This window comes from Bos mutus, chromosome 11 (genome assembly GCF_027580195.1).
Source record: "Bos mutus isolate GX-2022 chromosome 11, NWIPB_WYAK_1.1, whole genome shotgun sequence".
Classification (NCBI taxonomy): Eukaryota; Metazoa; Chordata; class Mammalia; order Artiodactyla; family Bovidae; genus Bos; species Bos mutus.
In genome coordinates this window covers 12,745,739-12,762,755 of record NC_091627.1, presented here as the reverse complement: position 1 = coordinate 12,762,755, position 17,017 = coordinate 12,745,739, and the positions used below count along the sequence as shown (strand labels likewise).

The 17,017-nt window shown below is 35.8% G+C and overlaps 1 protein-coding gene across 6 annotated transcripts in view; it reads left to right on the top strand.

Annotated features, from left to right (window-relative positions):
• The window catches only part of RABGAP1 (RAB GTPase activating protein 1), a 169,233-nt gene that overhangs the window by 65,906 nt on the left and 86,310 nt on the right, over window positions 1-17,017 (top strand). For all 6 annotated transcript variants that reach the window (XM_070379024.1, XM_070379027.1, XM_070379025.1 and 3 more), the window contains 3 exons: window positions 5,220-5,394; window positions 8,962-9,055; window positions 13,076-13,226. In XM_070379024.1, coding sequence (XP_070235125.1) covers window positions 5,220-5,394; window positions 8,962-9,055; window positions 13,076-13,226 — 420 coding nt within the window. The remainder of the gene's footprint in view (window positions 1-5,219; window positions 5,395-8,961; window positions 9,056-13,075; window positions 13,227-17,017) is intronic.

The window sequence follows — 17,017 nt, the reverse complement described above, 5'->3', positions numbered from 1 at the left end:
ACAGCTGGGTATTCTTTTTGCTTTGGCTCCATCCCTTCAGTCTTTCTGGAGTTATTTCTTCACTGATCCAGTAGCATATTGGGCACCTACTGACCTGGGGAGTTCCTCTTTCAGTATCCTATCATTTTGCCTTTTCATACTGTTCATGGGGTTCTCAAGGCAAGAATACTAAGTGGTTTGCCATTCCCTTCTCCAGTGGACCACATTCTGGACCAATTTCCATAGTGATCCATATTCCATAGTGAGGATAGTGTTTATATTTTATAGATCCAAAGATGTAAAATAGATTTTATGGGATGTCATTTGAACAAGTTTTATACCATAAGCCTTCTAAGACTGTTAGAAATGAAGGTTCTTCCCATAGAAATGTACTTATTTTGTCTTTCTTTCTATAAGAGAATTTTGGGGATTTAAGTCAAATTAAACATAATTTGAAATTTTAACCTCTTTGCAGTTTTCATTAGACAGAAAAGGAAACACTGCTACAGACAAAATTTCTTAAATATTCAATATGTAGTTTCTGGTTTTTGCCATAAGTATGGGGAAACATGGAGAAGGAAATGGCAACCCACTCCAGTATTCTTGCCTGGAAAATTCCATGGACAGAGGAGCCCGGAGAGCTACAGTCCATGGGGTCGCAAAAGAGTCTAACACATCTTAGCTACTAAACAGCTTGGAAAAACAGTTATAGAAACGTTATTAAAAATGCATGTTTAAAAATTTATTCTTTTTCCTTTCCCTAAAATTATCTGGTGACTCAGTAGCTCCTTTTTAGCCTGGAACCCTTCCCAACTGTGGGAATTCCTATATTAAGATGGCATCATATTAGAGAAGAAACTTTTAAAATTAGTGAGGAAAGAAAGAGGAAGAAATGGTCCAAAGACTAGATTTTCCAACAGTAACATAAGGTGAATAAAAGACCAACTAATCATTCTTAAATTCTTAAAATTATAGAATTACAGAATTTGCATTGCTAAAGACACTGAAAGATATAAACGTCTGAATGCAGAGTTCCAAAGAATAGCAAGAAGAGATAAGAAAGCCTTCTTCAGCGATCAATGCAAAGAAATAGAGGAAAACAACAGAATGGGAAAGACTAGAGATCTCTTCAAGAAAATCAGAGATTCCAAAGGAACATTTCATGCAAAGATGGGCTTGATAAAGGACAGAAATGGTATGGACCTAACAGAAGCAGAAGATATTAAGAAGAGATGGCAAGAATACACGGAAGAACTGTACAAAAAAGATCTTCACGACCCAGATAATCACGATGGTGTGATCACTGACCTAGAGCCAGACATCCTGGAATGTGAAGTCAAGTGGGCCTTGGAAAGCATCACTACGAACAAAGCTAGTGGAGGTGATAGAATTCCAGTTGAGCTATTTCAAATCCTGAAAGATGATGCTGTGAAAGTGCTGCACTCAATATGCCAGCAAATTTGGAAAACTCAGTAGTGGCCACAGGACTGGAAAAGGTCAGTTTTCATTCTAATCCCTAAGAAAGGCAATGCAAAAGAATGCTCAAACTACTGCACAATTGCACTCATCTCACACACTAGTAAAGTAATGCTCAAAATTGTCCAAGCCAGGCTTCAGCAATATGAAGAATATGAACCATGAACTTCCTGATGTTCAAGCTGGTTTTAGAAAAGGCAGAGGAACCAGAGATCAAATTGCCAACATCTGCTGGATCATAGAAAGAGCAAGAGAGTTCCAGAAAAGCATCTATTTCTACTTTATTGACTATGCCAAAGCCTTTGACTGTGTGGATCACAGTAAACTGGAAAATTCTGAGAGAGATGGGAATACCAGACCACCTGATCTGCCTCTTGAGAAATTTGTATGCAGGTCAGGAAGCAACAGTTAGAACTGGACATGGAACAACAGACTGGTTCCCAATAGGAAAAGGAGTTCGTCAAGGCTGTATATTGTCTCCCTGCTTATTTAACTTATATGCAAAGTACATCATGAGAAATTCTGGACTGGAAGAAACACAAGCTGGAATCAAGATTGCCGGGAGAAATATCAATAACCTCAGATGTGCAGATGCCACCACCCTTATAGCAGAAAGTGAAGAGCAACTAAAAAGCCTCTTGATGAAGGTGAAAATGGAGAGTGAAAAAGTTGGCTTAAAGCTCAACATTCAGAAAACGAAGATCATGGCATCCGGCCCCATCACTTTATGGGAAATAGATGGGGAAACAGTGTCAGACTTTATTTTGGGGGGCTCCAAAATCACTGCAGATGGTGACTGCAGCCATGAAATTAAAAGACGCTTACTCCTTGGAAGGAAAGTTATGACCAACCTAGATAGCATATTCAAAAGCAGAGACATTACTTTGCCAACAAAGGTCCGTCTAGTCAAGGCTATGGTTTTTCCTGTGGCCATGTATGGATGTGAGAGTTGGACTGTGAAGAAGGCTGAGCGCCGAAGAATTGATGCTTTTGAACTGTGGTGTTGGAGAAGACTCTTGAGAGTCCCTTGGACTGCAAGGAGATCCAACCAGTCCATTCTGAAGGAGATCAGCCCTGGGATTTCTTTGGAAGGAATGATGCTAAAGCTGAAACTCCAGTACTTTGACCACCTCATGCGAAGAGTTGACTAATTGGAAAAGAGTCTGATGCTGGGAGGGATTAGGGGCAGGAGGAGAAGGGGACGACAGAGGATGAGATGGCTGGATGGCATCACTGACTCGATGGATGTGAGTCTCAGTGAACTCCAAGAGTTGGTGATGGACAGGGAGGCCTGGCGTGCTGCAATTCGTGGGGTCGTAAAGAGTTGGACACGATTGAGCAACTGATCTGATCTGAAATACACTGTAGGGGTCTTAAAATGTTTTATAAATTTATTATTTTATAAATGAAGAAGCTAATGTCTGAAAGACTAATTGATGTGTCCAGTGTTCATAGACAAGTAATTAGTATAACCATCCATGTTGGAAACCCAAGCTTCTGTCTGTGCATGTACTTGCTGTGTGTGTGTGTGCATGCGCATCTGTGCGTGCATTCAATCACATCTGACTCTTTGTGACCCCAGGGACTGTGGCCTACTAGTTTCCTCTGTCCATGTAATTTTCCAACCAAGAATAGTGGAATGGGTTGCAATTTCCTACTCCAGGGAATCTTCCCAACCCAGGGAGCAAACCCAAGTCTCTTGCATTGGCAGGCAGATTCTTTACCACTGTGCTGCCTGGGAAGCCTGTGTGTATGTATTCGTGGGCATACTCACCCATATGCAGTATTTCACTGTACCTCTCAAGATAGAAAATGATTTCTGTGCTAGAACTCTTGAACTGCTAGATCAGGACCCACAGGTTACTGAACTATTCCTGAGATGTATGATAACTTGGTTAAGATGGTACTACTAGGTTTCTCTTTTGTAAAAGTAGATTTTTCTTTTTGTATTTAACAAATCATCTTGACTCCATATTTATCTGACTTCCAATGGACAGGATTGCTCTGGTCACTATTACTCAAAGGGGAGTTCAAGGTGAAGTGCAGGGGTTGTTAACGTTTATATAGTTTCTGGGGAAAAAAATTTTTAAGGTAATAAGTTATGTTGATCTTTGAACTATTTTAGAAAGAAATTAAGTAATGTTTTAGAGAATAATTTAAGCAAAAACAAAAGTAAATCCTTTGACCAATCTAAGCAGAATATTTGAAAGTTAAAAATCATAATTGCAAATTTAGAATGAACATATGTCATAGTTTTAATATAATTCATTAAGTAATGAGGGAACCAGTAAGATGGTAAAACTGGTTCCAAGTATTTGAGGAACTTGAATTTATATAGTCTTTTCTTAGGAAAAAAATATTAGAACAAGATTGTTGGGATAGAAACAAAACTGTTTAATGTACTGTAGGTAATCTTTGGGTTATCTTTTCTGTTGTACAGAAATTATTTGTTTAGCTATTGGTCACAAACCTAGAGGTTAATATGTAATTTCACAGAGTCTGGGTCCTTTAATTAATAGTAAGTAATTAAGTCATTTGTTCATCTTGAAAATTTAATAATCCTTTGTACATGTTAAAACAGTCAGCACATCTGATCTGTGGGTCAAATCTGGCCTGACTGGTTTGTATAAAAAAGTTTTGAAACATAGTCATGCTCACTGTCTATGACTGCTCTTGTACCGTAATGGTAGAGTTGAGGAGTTGCAGCAGAGACTACTGGCCCACATAGACTAAAATATTTACTGTTTGGCCCTTTACAGAAAAGTTTACCAACTACTTAATTAAACAGTGCTTCAGGATGCTGTTGAAAGGACCTGTTGCTACTATGTTAGCCTTCTAGGATTGGGGTAGTTTTTCTTAAGAATCCAAATAAACATTAAGAAGATGGTAATATCTGCTCTCTGCCTGATATTTCTAATGAACCTCTTATTGCCCTCCCCCTTCTGTATCTTTACTTCATGCATGTGTATCTTTCTCTTTGGTGTTGCTGCCTTTCTGTTCTAGTTTTCTCTCTTTATTTTCCTACAGTTCTGTCTTTTCATCCTGCTCTGTATTTCACTCTTTTTTTCCTCCTCCTTAAACTGACTGTAATATGGAATATTAATGTATGTAAATATTGTACTGGTAAAATTTTATATTCCCTACTCTTAATTTTTTTTAGATCAGTTTAAAATGTTATGTGCTTACCTCAAGATAAACCCAAAATACAAAACAATTTCAGTTATCAAAAATTTTGTGAACTCCATTGATCTCTTTTCTGTCATTTACCTCTCCTCCCACCACTTGTAGCTTTCAGTTGGAAGAAAAGTTACCTATTCTGTTATCACTAGGCCAAAGGATTTGGTGGTAGGGGCATGGAGATAAGACATTCTTAGTTTTAAACTGTATGTTTTAGATTATTTCTAAAACATTTTTAATATACAGTTTTATATAGGAAACCTTGAGCAAAATTTTAACATAACTGGGAAGCTACCGAACAGTTAACTTTTTAAGTTAACTTACTAAATATTGGTAGTTGGATGTTTGATGATACAGTCTAAATACAGAAAATAAAATTGCAAAATTAGAATCCTATTCAGTAAATATCCTATTTTCTTAAGGGTTTTAAGCCTAAACATATGTTTTTCTGCTTAGAAAAGGTTACATTTAGTTTAAATATTAAAAGTAATACCTTTTTATTCTCAGATCCTATGTAAAATCAGAAGTAGTGCTCAATTTAGAAAAAATTTTTATCACTTGATAAATAATGTGTTTTCCTCTTTAAGATAAAGCAAAAGGAGAGAAAGAACAATACTGACACTTTATACGAAGTTGTATGCTTGGAAAGTGAATCAGAGAGAGAGAGGAGGAAAACTACAGCCAGTCCCTCCATTCGACTGCCACAGTCAGGATCTCAGAGTTCAATGATACCTTCTCCTCCAGAAGATGATGAAGAGGAAGGTAAATTGTAGGGAGAACTTAATTTCTATTTTGGGTGGTGTACACAGACCATTACAGTTTTATCAGGGAAGTGATAAAGTGACATAGTGTTTTGAATACTTTTAATAAATGTTTATGAGAGTCTATGCAAAGGACTATGGGAGATAAAAAATGATTGCCATTGGACTTTCTTTGAGGTAATTATAGCCAAGTTAGAAAAAATGAGATTTATAATTAGTGCTTTTTTTAAAAAGAATCAGTCTCTGCTAGCTTAGTGAATTAATACAGCACATTTTTAGAGCAAATTTGACACAGCTTCTGCCTAAATAAATGTTTCCATCTCAACTGATTTATACATTATTGGATTTTCACACTGATAAATACTAGGAATCAACCAGTTCTTTTTTTTTTTTCCTCCTCTCTCTTTTTCATGATTATGTCTGTGAATTGTTCTGTCAGTTCTGTGTCAGAGTGAGAAATGGAGGGAAGGAATACAGGAAAAATGAAAGTTTGGAAGGCATTTTGTACCAGAGCTTTATTTTTAAGGGCAAAACCAAGCTGATTATGAAAAGTCGTAAGAGGTATCCATCTATGTGAGGTTCACAGGGAGTGTTCTGGAAATTCATAGGAGAGAATTCAGTTTTCATTGTGGAGTATGTGGTGGAGCACCGTGACTCTTTTTTTAGCTGGAACTTTCAAAGTGCAGGGAGAATTCAGAGATAAATGTGCTGGTTTGGACACTTCTGGCTAAAAAAAGTACATTAACAGAAGCATCAGGGTGATAGGAATGTTTGATTGGGGTAGAAGAAATATGTGTCCATGATTATATGTACTTTTTCCAAGTTTAGAGCAAGTGCTGACTTCCCAATTCCTGTTCTTCCCCATAACTTCTACTTTTCCTATAACTAATCAACTTAGGATCATTTATTGGCAATGTTAATGGCCACCAGTTGCTAGATGCTTAGTGTGGTAGACAGACACTTTGTTTATGAAGTAAGATAATACTTTGTTTATATAATCCACACAAATTCCTGAAAAATAAGACTTATTTTGAACATAAGGAAAGTGAGTTTGCCTAATGTCGCAATATTTAGAAATTGGCAGGGAGGATTTTAATCCAGGTTTGTGAATTAGCAGTCTGAGCTCTATTGTGTTATCATCTATGAGCATGCATTCACATAAAGCATTTTGAAGTGCAAAGAAGGCACAAATGTTTTTGAAAAGTTAGTATACAGTTTAGAGTCTCCTGCAGAGACAATTTAAGTCATGTTTTAAGTCCAGGAAGGGTCAAATTGTTCCTCCTGTTTGAAATTGACCATATAACTGGTTCTGGAGACTTGCAGTTTTCCTTTGTGTCAACATTGCTTAAGATGCAGAGCAAATAAAAATTTACAGAACTTTCCTCCCTTTAAGACTTGGCAAAAGTTCAGAAAGACACACCATTTATTGTGAAACCAGAGACTGTTCAAATCTCCATATTATAGGTGTTAAAGGATATCTACCAGTTAAAAAGAAATTTGGGCCCAGCTAATAGATAACATCAAGACTGAGATGTAGTTCTAGTCTATAATAGGCACGGTGTTTTTAATATAATTGAGGGGATTCAGAAGGCCTCTGCTGACAGCACTTAACTGGGGAGAGAGAAGGACTAAGGGCAGGTGGCAGTCCATGGGAGAATCAGGATCATTAGAACAGAAGCTCTGTAAAGGAAGAGAGTGTGTCCCTTTCTGTTCCATGTTGTTTCCGTGGTGTGTAGTCCAATTCCTGGTATATAATAAATGCTCAGTAAATATTAGCAAGATGAGTAGCCTTCCTAGATCCATTTCCATAGTGAAAAGTTAATGACGAGACTGCAGCCATACCATCTCTTCATTCTGTCTAATCCAGTGTACAAACCAGGGAACTTGGTCCTGTTGTGATGTTTGCTCCCTGAAAAGAAATGGCTATAGTCCTCTAAAGAGCCTCCTTATCCATTGGCCATTTGTGCTTACAGGGCAGGAAGCCAGCAGTTATAAAGGGGAGGTGTTCAGAGGCAACATTCTGAACACATCCAAACAATAAAAGAGAATTTTGTAAGATAAGTCTTCCTAATCTCTTTAAAGGAATTATCTCTTGTAAATTTTAATACATTTTAAAATAGCTGCCATCACCCAAAGACATTGTGTTATATTGACATTTTTAATGAGTGGAGAATTACTTGAGGCATTTAGAGTACGGCCAGCTCTGGAAAGTAGTGAAGCAGAGGGACATTATGTCAGTGCCCTTGAGCCTTTCTCTTTTCCTTATTCATCTGCGGAGGTCTCACTTATATTCGGCCTGTCTTCTTCCCGAACTCATTGTGAAAACTGCTGATAATGTTCAAGATATTATAATGTAAATAAATTTAGTAATAAATATCCTGGATTTCTGAACCTTTAAAATCAGTACAGATATACTATCACTAAAGGGATGCCAATTCATGATATAATCATCAAGCGATGTTAAGATCCAAACTTTTTTTTTTTTTTAAGATACAAAGTTTTTAAAGGCAGGTTAAACAAAAACATTTAGAAACAGCATTGATTGAGTTGACATGGAAACAAGTACTGTTTTACCCAACTAGTGCAAATGTCAGTTGGAAAAACCATTTTGGGAGGCAGTTGGTCATAAGTTTCAGAATCCTTAAAAGCATACATTTTTTTTTAACTCAGGAAGTTCCCTTCTGGGCATATACCCAATAAAAAACAATGAGATCTGTTCATCCTAATACTATTTGTAGCAAAAAGTTGAAAACTCCCTAAGTGTCCAACAAAAAAGATTAAGTAAATCTTATTTTCCCACTACTTTCATTACTTTTTTCATTTCTCTCACATTCCTTTATTATCATTATCACTTTTTTTCATTGTCTTTAAATCTTATAATCCTTAAATTTGTATTCAGATTTACATTTCCTGATTACTTGAACAAAGTTTGAAATGATTCATCTTGGTCCTTTTTAGAAAGTATTTTTATGCTTTCTATTAATCCATGCCAGTATAGAAAATTTAGAAAGTCATAAAAACATAAAAGAGGAAAGAAAAAATCATAGCTCTATAAGATTTAGTTCTTATTTTAATTTTATGTGCACTTAATATTTTGCCAAATCATTATGTTAAAAAGTGTCAACACAAGTTTGGATTGTAAACGTATATCAAAGTTTATTCAAATACTCTCTGCTTTTCTATTTTGGAAGCTTATGCATGTGTGTTTTGTGCTTTTAGCTGTTATACGTAAGACTGCTATATATTTTCATGTGTGACATTGTTTGCTGTGAAACAGGTAAGAGAACATACCATACTTTGAGTCCTATCATTTTATAGTCGTATGGCTCTTTTTTCAGTTGACATTATATAGGCATATATAAAAAGCAAGAGAATTAAAGAGTTTCAGCAACATTCCACCTAGGGCCATTTTTACTTTTCTTGTATTTATGACTATATGCTTAGAGAGAAGTTATGATACTGTGCTCCCAATGAAATCTTTCAAATTTGGCTGTTACATTTCCAGGTCATTCTTCTGGCTAGCATAGCTACCTCTATTATCCTTTTTTGTGTGTTTTGTTTATTAAAGATAACGATGAGCCTCTCTTGAGTGGATCTGGTGATGTATCCAAAGAATGTGCAGAAAAAATTCTTGAAACATGGGGAGAACTGCTGTCTAAATGGTAAGTTGTGATAGAATAGTTCTCCTTTCCAGTTCTTATGTTATGGGTAGGGAATTTTGCCAAACATTTTTCAGTTTTGGAGCTGATAATAAAAACCTAAGTATGAGGTTCACATTCGAGAATCTCTGTTGGTAGAGGTTTATAAGGGTAATGAAGTCGTGAAGATCTGAAATCAGCTTTCAAAATATCAGAAACCTAGTAAGCTTTCAGTGCTGCAGAAATATTTATGCAAACATGGAATCCATGGAGAAAATAAATAAGGAAAGAAGTCACTTATATTGAAGTGGGTAGGAATTGTTGATTGGTTAAGATAATACACAGTAGTTAAGGCAATACACAGTAATCAGGAAAGCTTAGAAGATACTCACACAATGCATAGAACCATGATAGAGACTGCAGTGGGATTTTTCCCTATCTCTGTTATATGCCTCAAGTGACAGAGCAGAATGTTATAAACATGGTATATATTTATTGCTCTACCAATTAGTAACACTTGTAAAATTCAGGAATTTCTCATCAGCTCAAGAGACAGTTTGATGACAGTGTTAAGAAATATCCTATAGACTGTCTAAAAAGAGTACACTTGCTTCAGGTAATCTATTAGTGAAATCAGAGACATTCTGGTAAATCAGGTTGGTGAGACGTTTATGTCGTTTACTTTTCCCACTGTGTAGGATGCCAGTATATGCTGAAAAGAGCTGAACTTGAAAATGATCTGAGCAGTTTTCTGTTTCTGACTTTCTGGTTCTTAGGGTTATCATACCAACTCCCCATGGACCTGCTACTTGGAGTCTGATTTTTCTCTAAAGTTTTAACTATTGAAACCTTCACTCTGCTCTTAGTAAAATTGTGTCTCAGCATTAAAAACAAACGTCATGCCCTTAAGGGCTGGGACTATAATGGGCATCATCTGCTTCTAGCACTCTCACAAAGCTTTACACTTTCGGTAAAACACTCTCCAATTGGGAAATGTCAAATGTGTACAGGAGGAGAATGCAAACCAAAGCATGGTTTGTCTTTACACAAGTGGTTTTAATAAATGACATCTGCAGAAGCCCCCCCAGGGGAATAGTTCTCTTTTATTTTTTTACATTCCTTCAGCAATCAGGAGACAAACCTGCTGATGCTCTCATCACAATATATTTTCAGTTCAGTGAATTTGGAGTGTTTGGACTGCTGCTGGCAGAAATTTCATCTGTATAAAAAGATTTCTGCTCTAAAATAGAAACGTAATTGAGTCTTGACATGGGTTATATAATAGTGTATGTAAAATTATATAGATACAGCATTTAGACTCTAAATGCTCTAAGTTTTATAAAATGAACCCACCAGCGTTTTATACAATTGCTTGGAATTTGTTTAGTTATCAGGCTTTTGTTTATCCATTTTGTTATTCTTTTGATAAAATGATATCCTTATCATACTCCTTCAAATACGTTAACTAACTTTCCATCTGTCTCACCTATCTTCAGGATGTTTATAACTGTTTTTTTTTTGCTGATTTCAGTCATGTGTTTAGAAATAATAATATTTCTTCAATTTATTTTGTCATTATTTTTTCATCATTATTATATGTGTTTTACGATAGGAATCATCACCGTGTCATGGAATTTTAGAGCCTGGTAGACCTGGCTTCAGGTCCTACCTCTCCTGTTTCTAAACTGTATGATCTTGGGCAGGTCACTTAACTCTTGAGAATCTGTCTTCATTTGCAAAATATAAGTCTGTAGAACCACCATGCAGGATTATTGTAGATTAAGAATAATAGATGTTGCAATGGTAGTAATCATAGTAAGAAGTAATAGATTTACTCTGTGCCCAGTACTGTGCTAAGTTATGTGCTCTATTTCAACTATAATAACCTTATAAAATAGTATCCATTTTTATAGATGAGGAAACTGGCTTAGAGATTAAGTCAACAATTCTAGTTAGTAAACAGCAGGCTCAGAATTTTTAACATATTCAGGTCTGATTCCAAAACTGATTTAACTCTACATTAGATTTTAGTGTCAGTGTTTATAATAAATATACCTTTGTGCTCTAATTCTCCAGGTTCATTTTGATAAGAATTTTAGTGGTTAAGAGAACTAATGTCAGTAATAGTTGGCTGAGTTATCATCAGTGACAAAATTATTCTGAAAATGATTTTACCAATATAAATCAAGCTTGTGTTATCAAATAATTCTTGGGTTAGTTTTTTTTTTAAGAGCCAAATATAAATATTTTAGGTTTTGTGGTCAATAGACTCTGTTGCACCTACTCACCTCTACTGTTGCAGTGTGAAAGCAGCCATAGACAATACATAAATAAAAATGGCTTGTGTTTCAGTAAGAGTTGGTTTACAGAAACACATGGTGAGCCAGATTTGTCCCATAGGCCATAGTGTGCCAATCCTTGGATTAGATAATGGAACTACTTTAGTCCTTTCTACTTCCAACTCTTCAACTTATATATATATATATGTGTGTGTGTGTGTGTGTGTGTATATATATATATTTTTTTTTCCCCCAAGCAAAGCCAAAACTGTGTTAAACTGTCTATAGCTCTTGTATTAAGGTGCTAGCATCATCACAGAATTAATAACTTTAATAACTTTTAAATGTACTGTGTTTCATTCTGCTGGAGTTCTGGGAGAATTTTGAGAGAAGTCTCAAGACCTTTCTGTACAATATTTTGATAGTGGTCATTTTGTACCAGTGAGTGAAGTCGCTCAGTCATGTCCAACTCTTTGTGACCCCATGGATGGTAGCCTACCAGGCTCTTCTGTCCATGGAATTTTCCAGGCAAGAGTACTGGAGTGGGTTGCCATTTCCTTCTCCAGAAGATCTTCCCGACCCAGGGATCGAACCCACATCTCCCTCATTGTAGGCAGACGCTTTACTGTCTGAGCCACCAGGGAAGTCCTGGTAACTTGTGCTTAAATCTGATAGCCACAGAAATTCCTCCATGTCAGAATCTTGCTTTATTGACTCAGTAATGGTGGCTCTCAAATCACAAAGCACCTGTGATGTAACAGATAGAGCATTCATTGAGCTTGAGTCTACCTCAGTCTCTTAATCAACTTCCCTGAACTTCTTTCTCCATCTGTAGAACTGGAGATACTACCACATACCTCAAATGGTTGTTGTGAGGATCGAATAAAATTAAATGCAAAAGCACTTTGTAAGTTAATACCAACACTTCTAAAAATTCTTTTTCAAGATGTTTTATTTCCCCCAGTAAAAGTATTTTAGGGAATTCCCTGGCGGTCCGATGATTAGGACTTCGGGCTTCCACTGCAGGGGGCAATGGGTTTGATTCCTGGTCTGGGAACACTTGCCTGGAGAATTCCATGAACAGAAGAGCCCAGCAGGCTGCAGTCCACGAGGTCACAAAGAGTTGGCCACAACTAAGTGACTTTCATCATCATCTGAAAAATAAGATCCTGCATGCTGCAACCCCCCACCAAAGAGATGTCTTATTCCCCCCATTTTGTAGATGAAATAAATGAAGCTCCAACACTTTAGTAACTTGTTTTGACAATATAATAATACAGTAGAAACTTTTATCCATCATAGTTATTAAAAATTTATTTAAAGCACCATAAAAACTGCTGAAAGCATTTATTTTTATATTTATTCTTACTTAGAACAAATCTTTACCTAAAACATAAAAATATACAGTTTACTTATTAATTTTGATGCAGAGCCGAGCTCTTATCTTTAGCTATGTGTCCACTATTGAGAATTTTGCTTTGTTTTTCTTGCACAAGTCACAACCATAAAGCTGTAGTTTCCAGTTCTGATTTTTTTTTTAATTAGACCAATAATTTAGAGATACATAAGACGCAGTCTGACTTCAGAATTTTTTTCTCCACCCAATCTTTTACAGTTATATTGGCCACGTCTAGTTCTAGGCTTTTTTCTTTATTAATGTTTTTTATTAAGTCTTTATATATCGTTTAGTTTAGCTTTCCTAAAAGTAACACTCTTTTAAAAGCTCTGTCTTTTATGCACTTACAGCTTATGGCTTTGTTTTTAGGCATCTCAACTTGAGCGTGAGGCCAAAGCAGTTGTCATCCTTAGTAAGAAGCGGTGTTCCTGAAGCTCTTCGAGGAGAAGTCTGGCAGCTCCTAGCAGGTTGTCACAACAATGACCACCTGGTAGAAAAATACCGAATTCTCATCACTAAGGTAAGGGGATGATAATTCAGCTTCAGCATTAGTTCCTTTAGAATTCTATTAATAAAAGATTATTCTGTCTATTCACTTACCAAGAATTTTATGTAATTCCTTTAACTAACATAAGAATAGAACTTTCAGACTTCTGGCTCAGTTATTTCCAGTGTTGGCACAAAGGAGAAGGCATAGGTTTTCTTCCTTCCTTTTCACCTCAGAGGCAAAAGATGGCCTCTGCCCTTTGTGTATAGGTCAGTTGTGCTGTGCTGTGTGTAAAAACTTTCCTTTATTTATTTTAATCCTTTTCACCCTTCCCAGAAATGTGCTGTTTGTAAGTAATGGCCTAGTCCTTTTTTTTTTTTTTTTTTTTTACAATTGGAAGAACATGGTTCTATCATCTTAAACCATGTTCCCTTTCAGTTCATTCCTCTAAACTGAATTCTCAATTTTTATGGTATCCCCTTCTCAAGTTGATGAATTCCTCAAGGTTTTGCAAGTGAAGCAACGCAACTATTCTTTGTATAGGCATGCAGAAATTTAATTTTCTGCTAGGTCAGGCAGTGGTTTGCGCCTTTTGCACTCATGTTAACTGGTTTTAAGCTTTGCTTTTGTTTTCCAAAATTCTTAAAATCTTCATCTTTAGGAAGCGGTTTCTTTGATGGTATAGAAATTTCAAACCTGAGTTATGAATGAACTGCTCAGAATTCTCAATAATATATGAGAATTTTTCAGTGTGACAAAGTAATAGGACTTCTTTTAAAAATATACTAAACCTTATGAGAAGTGAATAATACTGATATAAAACTACTTTTTTTTTTTCTTTTAGTACTTTGTAGGTAAGGATAGAATTCGAACATGAAGTCAGATCTTTCCTCACCAGAATAATGACTTTTATTTGCTCAAAATATTTTTCGTCAAGAAAAATGTTCTCAAGAACTAATGTTCTGATTCCCTTGATTGTGTCAGTGTAATTGTTTAACCCACTATATTGAGTGCCTATTACAATTGCAGTGTTGGAGCTATGAAGTCAAACAAAAGCAGTTAACATAAGTTGTGTGGTAATCTGGAAAAGCACAGTAGAAACCATCAAAAGGAGTGACTAATTCCGCATGGGGGGATAGGAAGAGTGTTTATCAGGAATATAATGTTTAAGATGGGTTTCAGAAAAGACCTTACCAGGCATGAAAGAATGACAGAGTGTTGTACTCATAGTATCATTGGAAACATGGAAGAACAGGGCACGCAGTGTGTGAGAGACTAGCCAAGGTACAGCTAGTTCATTTTCTTCTTTTATTTGCAAGTCCTGTTAGGTAATTGTAACATTTTGAAGTCCTTTGAAATGTTTGGCCAAAAATTATTTCTTAAGTATTTTTGGTGTGGCTACTCATACAGATAATTTAAAGACATGGAATATTCTCTTTTTGTGGTTCCATGAAAATGGTGATACCTGTTTCTCAAAGAAGAACCTGGTAGTTAGATGATGTGTTAAAAGATCAGCTCTTAACAATATCTGATACATTTGATTAATGTTTTATATATGCTGGTGTCATGTCAAGTTTATATTTCACATTAAACTTACTGTGGATGATAGAAACTAAAAAGCTTTCTAAAAGATGTATATTAAATTGCTGACATGTAATCAGAATGTACAAGTCATTTAACCATCATAATATTAGTTGATGCTGTTTTGTTTTATTCTATAGTGTTACATAGGTTAAATACAAGATATATATTGGCTATATCTATAAAACTAGGTTTTTCTGTCTTCCTAGAAATAGTTATCACTGTAATTGACATTTTAAAATTTGTTCTGATTTTTTTTTTTGAGTCGTAAAACTACGTATTTTTAAATTTATTTCTACAGCAAGCTGTGATTTACATAGGCTTAAATACACAAATTTACAGCTCGATGACATTTTACATGTTAATACACTGCTCTGATCACTACCAAAAGAAAGAATATGTCCATCACTTCAAAAAGTTATTTTTGTCCCTGTCTAGTTGTAACCACCCCTACTCCACCCCTGAAAAACCAATACTGTGTTCTGACTTCTCTTTCTCTAGATTAGTTTTGATTGTTCTTGAACTTCATTTAAAAACAATGATACAGTCGTGTAGCATGTACTTGTTTGTATCTGACTTTTTCTGCTCATCCATTTTGGGAGTATATCAGTAGTTTTTTGTGTTTTTTTTTAAGATTTTTAAAAATTCATTTTTGGCTGCACTGGGTCTTCGTTGCTGCATGCAGGCTTTCTCTAGTTGTGGTGAGTAGGGCTACTCTTCTGGTTGTGGTGCTTGGGCTTGTCGGTGGGGTGGCTTCTCATTGTGGAGCATGGGATCTAGAGCACAGGCTCAGTAGTTGTGGCCCACCGGCTTAATTGGTCCAAGACACATGGGATCTTCCCGGACCAGGAGTCAAACCCATGTCCTCTGCGTTGGCAGGCAGATTCTTAACCACTGGACTATCAGGGAAATCCCAGTAGTTCGTTTTTTATTTGTTTTCATTTTTTTAGTTGCTGCAAATATTCCATTGTATGAATAAATCACACTTTAAAAAATCTATTCTGGTATTATAGATGTTTTGTTTCTTGTTTTAGCTTTTATAAAGTTGCTGTGAACATTCTTGCATATAACAGGTGCTATGATCTGAAGGTGTCCTTTAAAATTCATGTTGGAACTTATCCATTATACCAAGGTGATATTGAAAAAGTAGGGCCTTCGGGAGGTGACTCGATCGTGAGGGCAGAATCCTCATGCTAGGGTTAGCACCCTTATAAAAGAGTCAAGGGAAAGCTCCCTCACCTTCCACCATGTGAGGACACAACTAGAAGTTGGCAGTGTGCCACCCAAAAGGGAGCCTTCACCTGAGCCCAACTGTTTGGCACCCTGATCTTAGACTTCTAGCCTCCAGAATGGTGAGCAATGAAATTCTGCTGTTCATAAGCTGTCTGTTCTGTGGTATTTTGTTATAGAAACCCAGATAGACTAAATCAGTGCAATTTTTTATTCAGTCATTGTGCTATTGCTAGGCATTTATTTTGTTTTCAATTTTCAGTCTCTAAATGATGTTTACTAAACAACCTTACACAATGTTCCAAATCTTTGACTTTTATGGAATAGTCTCGGTAGTGTGGTTACTGGATCAGAGGGTAATACGTTTTTTAAACTTGCTATTTAATTTTTGTATGTAATTTACTTATATCCAGCTTGCTTCTCTGAAAGGCTGTGGCAGTTCATGGTTTCACCAGCAATGTAGGAAAGTGCCTATTAGCCCATATCCCAGACAGTATTTGATATCACTATAATTTTTGCTGTCAGTGGATGTAAATGATGCCATTATGTCTTTAGTTTGCAATTCCCTGACTACAAGTAAATTTGAGTGATTTGCTCTTCCATGAATTATCTCTTTGTATTCTTTGTATATTTTTCTATTAATTATAAGATGTCAGTTTATAAGTACTTTATATGATTACCTATATTAATTCTTTGTAACTTCATTATATACTTTTCTAGAATTTGAGATTTATATTGACTTTATAGTTTTATGCCATACAAAACATTTTCAATTTTTATGTAGAAAATTGTGTCTTGGTTGAGGTTTATCCTACCTCGAGATTTTGTAAATGTACTTTCCAGCATTTCCTTGTGAAATTTTTATTGTATGTGTTACATTTGTACATCTTTAATCCATCTGAAATTTATTTTTGTACATGGCATATGATAGCAGTCCAATTTTACTTTCTCCCAGATGGCTAACCAGTTGTGCTACTTCTATTTTCCTACTGAGTAGAACTACCATCTTTGTT